This window comes from Eretmochelys imbricata, chromosome 11 (genome assembly GCF_965152235.1).
Source record: "Eretmochelys imbricata isolate rEreImb1 chromosome 11, rEreImb1.hap1, whole genome shotgun sequence".
Lineage (NCBI taxonomy): Eukaryota > Metazoa > Chordata > Testudines > Cheloniidae > Eretmochelys > Eretmochelys imbricata.
The window spans coordinates 52,545,374-52,551,363 of NC_135582.1; the positions used below are offsets into that span (position 1 = coordinate 52,545,374).

At 55.4% G+C, this 5,990-nt stretch overlaps 1 protein-coding gene across 1 annotated transcript in view; it reads right to left on the bottom strand.

The window, feature by feature from the left end:
• HIBCH (3-hydroxyisobutyryl-CoA hydrolase) overlaps positions 1 to 2,522 on the bottom strand; it is an 87,940-nt gene extending 85,418 nt beyond the window's left edge. The window contains exon 1 of the mRNA XM_077829425.1: positions 2,366 to 2,522. Within this exon, the coding sequence (XP_077685551.1) occupies positions 2,366 to 2,406 (41 nt within the window). The 5' untranslated portion in view covers positions 2,407 to 2,522. The remainder of the gene's footprint in view (positions 1 to 2,365) is intronic.
• Between the last annotated feature and the right edge of the window lie 3,468 nt (positions 2,523 to 5,990).

Genomic DNA, 5,990 nt, shown 5'->3' on the forward strand with positions numbered 1-5,990 from the left:
ACTCCTCCATTAATTGCTTTTTCTGATCTTGCCCCTATAATTCTTCAGACAACAGCCCCAGGTGAGAAACAGCCCCATAGATGGAGATTTTTTCACTTTTATCAGATCCCCACTTCAAAATTTTTATTTTATTGTTGTCTATTTTAAGGGTATTAATTTCTGCCATGAAATAATTGGCAAGTGTCCCAAAATGCAGGTTGAGTTTTAAAATTAAATGCTGCAAGATAATATCCCCACCCCAGGATAATTTTAATCATAGATATGTAGGACTAAAAGTGACCTTACGAAGTCATCTAGTCCATCTGTCAAAACCGAGGAGGGATTAAGTATACCTAGACCATCCCTGACTGGGGTTTTACTACTTTAGACAAGGATTCCCCATCCTCCCAAAGTAGCCTGTTCCAGCGCTTAACTATACTTATAGTAAGTTTTTCCTAATATCCAACCTAAATCTCCCTTGTTGCAAACTAAGCCAGTTACTACCTGTCTTATGCTCAGTGAACATGGAAAACAATTGATCAATGTCCTCTTTATAGCAACCTTTTCCATGTTTGAAGACTTAAGTTTCCCCTTCAGTCTTTTTTCTTAGATTAAACAAGCTCAATTCTTTCAACTTTTCCTCAGAGCGCATGTTTTCCAAGCCATTTGTTTGTTGCTCTACAGTGGACTCTCCAGAACTTATCCACATCTTTCTTAAAGTGTGGTGCCCCAAAATGGACAGAATACTCCACCTTTGAAGCCTCACCAGCGCCAAGTAGAGCAGAACAATACAACTACCTCCTATGTGTTGCATGCGATAACCTGTTAATAGTTCCCAGAATGACATTTACCGATTTAGCTACAGCATAACATTGCTGACTCTCTCCTTCAATTTATGATCCATTATAACCTCCAAGTCCTCTTTTGCAGTACCACTGCCTAGCCAGTTATTCTCCATTTTGTATTTGTGTATTGGATTTTTTCCCCCTTCTTAAGCAAAATACTCTGCACTTATCTCTCTCTATTGTATTTGATCTTGTTGATTGCAGACCAATTCTCCAATTTATCAACGTTTTAAATTCTAATCCTGTCCTACAAAGTGCTTACAACACCTCTCAAGATGGTAACATTTACAAATGTTAAAAGTACAGCTCTACTCTGTAATCCAAATCACTGTGAAAATATTGAATAGAACTAGACCCAGGGAATCCACGTGCTATGTCCATCCAGTTTGACAGCAAACTATTCATTATTATGACTACAGTGTTGCAACTAGTTATGCACTCATATAGTAATTTAATCTAGACCGCATTTCCCTAGTTTGCTTATGAGATTGTCACACAGGACTGTGTCAAAAACGTTAAAGTCAAGAGATCACCTCTACTGCTTCTCATATCCACTGGGCCAATTACGCTGTCAAAGAAAGAAAAGGAGGACTTGTGGCACCTTAGAGACTAACCAATTTATCTGAGCAGAAGCTTTCGTGAGCTACAGCTCACTTCATCGGAGGCAGGTGCCACAAGTCCTCCTTTTCTTTTTGCGAATACAGACTAACACGGCTGCTACTCTGAAACCTGTCAAAGCAGCAAATTAAATTGTTTCAACATGATTGTTCTTGACAAATCTTTGTTGGCTATTACTAATTACCCTCCATGTGCTTACAAACTGATTGCTTAATAAGTTTTTTTCTATTCTCTTTCCAGATATTGAAGTTACATGGCCTATTATTCCCTGGGTCCTTTGTTAACCATTTTTAAAGAGAGGTGCTATGTTTGCCATTCTCCAGGAATACTGCAAGAACTCAAAGGTGTGGCCTACAACACCTAATTGTAACTGACCAAAATTTGCACAGCATAAAAAGAAAAGTTATCTTCTACGAACTCCTCATTATTAAGTAGTGGGAAGATCTTTTGTGGCTGATTGTTTTAAATAGCACTTCCCTAAAACAAAAGCGACTGCTAAGGGCCAACTGTAAGATTATGTGCCCTGGCACTGACATAAACTGGCAACACTTTTCCATGTCAGACTGGGCAGGGTGGCTTCATCCCTGAAGGAGCCTGACCCACAGGTGTCCTCTCCTTGCCCTAGGGAGGAGGCGGGGACTCACCAGGGGGCAGTGCCTCGGACTGGGCAGGGGCGGGAGGGCTCTCTGGGCAGCTCTAGGAGGCCACCTCCGCTCTGGTCCTGGGGCGGGTCAGTGACAACGGGACGAGAGGGGCGCTCTGCACCCACTTATCTAGGGCCCATGGGTGACCCTCACATGACCAGGGACAGGCACCCAAGGGAGCTGGGGGGCGGCGTGACCGTGACACACCCAGCCCCCGGGCAGGGCCAGAACGGCTGACCACTCCCGCGCCCCTCCCTGTCCGTTTCCCGCTCGCTTTACCTGGGGAGCTGCCTCACCACCAGACCCCAATGCGGCCCCATCCCCAGTAGGCAGTGAGAAACCGCGACCTCCCCGCGCACGGCGCACGCCACACGCCGGCCAGGACGGCGCAGCCAACGGGCGTCACCCAGCCGCGCCACCACGGCAAGACCGGAAACAAGAAATCACCACACTCCGCGGAAGCCACAGAAAGCGGAAGTGACGTACAGGCTTGTGACATTAGCATGGCCTGGACACGTATCGGCGGAGGGGAGTGCGCCCCCTACCGCTGCTGCCCGCTCTCCGCCCTGGGCATCCACGTGATCCCGCAGCCAGCTCCGCTCCGCCCACCACCCCGACCTAGCCACGCCCAGCCGTAGTGTGCCCCTCCCCCAACACCCCGACCCAGCCGTAGTGTCCACCCCAACACCGCGACCCAGCCCCCCAGCCCTAGTGTTCCCCCCAACACCCCAACCCAGCCCTAGTGTGCCATTCCCCCAACACCCCGACCCAGCCACGCCCAGCCCTGGTGTGTCCCTCCCCCAACACCCCGGCCCAACCGTAGTGTCCACCCCAACACCGCGACCCAGCCCCAGTGTGCCCCCCAACGCCCCGACCCAGCCACGCCCAGCCCTAGTGTTCCCCCCAACACCCCAACCCAGCCCTAGTGTGCCATTCCCCCAACACCCTGACCCAGCCACACCCAGCCCTAGTGTTCCCCCCAACACCCCAACCCAGCCCTAGTGTGCCATTCCCCCACACCTCGACCCAGCCACGTCCAGCCCTGGTGTGTCCCTCCCCCAACACCCCGGCCCAACCGTAGTGTCCACCCCAACACCGCGACCCAGCCCCAGTGTGCCCCCCAATACCCCGACCCAGCCACGCCCAGCCCTAGTGTTCCCCCCAACACCCCAACCCAGCCCTAGTGTGCCATTCCCCCAACACCCCGTCCCAGCCACACCCAGCCCTAGTGTTCCCCCCAACACCCCAACCCAGCCCTAGTGTGCCATTCCCCCAACACCCCGACCCAGCCACGCCCAGCCCTGGTGTGTCCCTCCCCCAACACCCCGGCCCAATCGTAGTGTCCACCCCAACACCGCGACCCAGCCCCAGTGTGCCCCCCAACGCCCCGACCCAGCCACGCCCAGCCCTAGTGTTCCCCCCAACACCCCAACCCAGCCCTAGTGTGCCATTCCCCCAACACCCTGACCCAGCCACACCCAGCCCTAGTGTTCCCCCCAACACCCCAACCCAGCCCTAGTGTGCCATTCCCCCACACCTCGACCCAGCCACGTCCAGCCCTGGTGTGTCCCTCCCCCAACACCCCGGCCCAACCGTAGTGTCCACCCCAACACCGCGACCCAGCCCCAGTGTGCCCCCCAATACCCCGACCCAGCCACGCCCAGCCCTAGTGTTCCCCCCAACACCCCAACCCAGCCCTAGTGTGCCATTCCCCCAACACCCCGTCCCAGCCACACCCAGCCCTAGTGTTCCCCCCAACACCCCAACCCAGCCCTAGTGTGCCATTCCCCCACACCTCGACCCAGCCACGTCCAGCCCTGGTGTGTCCCTCCCCCAACACCCCGGCCCAACCGTAGTGTCCACCCCAACACCGCGACCCAGCCCCAGTGTGCCCCCCAATACCCCGACCCAGCCACGCCCAGCCCTAGTGTTCCCCCCAACACCCCAACCCAGCCCTAGTGTGCCATTCCCCCAACACCCCGACCCAGCCACACCCAGCCCTAGTGTTCCCCCCAACACCCCAACCCAGCCCTAGTGTGCCATTCCCCCACACCTCGACCCAGCCTCGCCCAGCTCTGGTGTCCTCCCCAACACCCCACCCAGCCACGCCCAGCCCTAGTGTCCCCCCTCCAACACCTCGACCCAGCCACACCCAGCCCTAGTGTGTCATGTCCATCCCCCCCAACACCCTGACCCAGCCACGCCCAGCCCTGGTGTGTGTTGTCCCCCCCGCTCAACACCCCGACCCAGCCACGCCCAGCCCTGGTGTGTGTGTGTGTGTGTGTGTCCAACACCCCGACCCAGCCACGCCTAGCCCTGGTGTGTGTGTCCCCCAACACCCCGACCCAGCCATGCCCAGCCCTGGTGTGTGTGTGTGTGTCCCCACAACACCCCGACCCAGCCACGCCAAGCCCTGGTGTGTGTGTCCCACAACACCCCGACCCAGCCACGCCCAGCCCTAATGTCATCCCCCCCCACCAACACACTGACCCAGCCCTATTGTGCCGTCCCCCACCAACATGCTGAGCTAGCCACACCCAGCCCTAGTGTCCCCCCCCAGAACCCCGACCCAGCCACGCCCAGCCCTGGTGTCATCCCTCACCAACACCCCAACCCAGCCACGCCCAGCCCTAGTGTCCCCCCCCCACAACACACCGACCCAGCCCTAGTGTGCCATCCCCCCCAACACCCCAAACCCAGCCACGCCCAGTCCTGGTGTCATCCCCCCCACCAACACCCTGACCCAGCCCAACCAAGCCCTGCTCCCACCAGCACCCTGACCCAGCCACACCCAGCCCCCCAACACCCTGACCCAGCCACACCCAGCTCTCTTCCCACCAACACTCTGATCCAGCCCCTCTGCCCCCAGGACCCTGACCCAGCCACAGCCAGTCTTGCTCCCAACACTCTGACCCAGTCCCGCTGCCCCAACACCCCACCCCAACCAAGCCCTACTCCCTTCAACACCCTGACCCAGCCACAGCCAGTCCTGCTGCCCCCAACACTCTGACCCAGCCCTACTCCCACCAGCACCCTGACCCAGCCACACCCAGTCCTGCTCCCACCAATACCTCACCCCGACCGAGCCCTGCTTCTGCCAGTGCCATGCTCAACCCTGTTGCTTCCAATTCCCAACCTTACTCACCCCCAGACCCCTCAACACCCAAATTTACTCTCCTCCCCCCCATACTCCAACAACACCCAGCCCTAGTCCCCCTGCACTCAGAATGAGTGATATTCCCAACATACACCCCAGTTCTCAGAGCCAGTGCTGCTCCCACACAGATACCTCACCTAACTACCCACCCATACCTAGTGCTGGTACTTCATCTGCACTCACACTGTCCACTGCTCACCCACACATTTTCACACCAGTGGTGTTTCCTCCCTCCCTCCAGCAGCACACTCTATGCTGCTCCTGTGCACATTCTTACACCCAGCCCTGCTGACCCACACACCTATACCCTGATCTCCTTCTGGTATGTCCCATTACCTGCTTCAGTGCTCCCCATTAAGTTTTGAAACATTTTCTAAAGCTCACCCTGACCTAGCATAGGCATCTAATGTAAAGGGACCAAATTCCTCTATCAACCCTCTGCTTCACATCCACTTCCTTTCTTTTCCTATCTCTGCCAGATTATACTGATCAATATCCCTTATCACACAACCCACTCTGCAGGTGATGTTTCCCTATCAATCACCTTTAGCACTTCCCCATGAGGAATAGGAATATTTGCAACTGTGCAAGAATCCAGTGCCTTCCCCCATGACTTGTTAAGAACAGGCTTTAAGGGTAAGGTTAGAGGGTTCCTCACTGAGCAACATTAATAGGTCCTGATTCCTGCTGCTACTGAACAGCTGGGGAATAATAGGTAGATCTGCTCTCCTGTGTGGAGAATATATT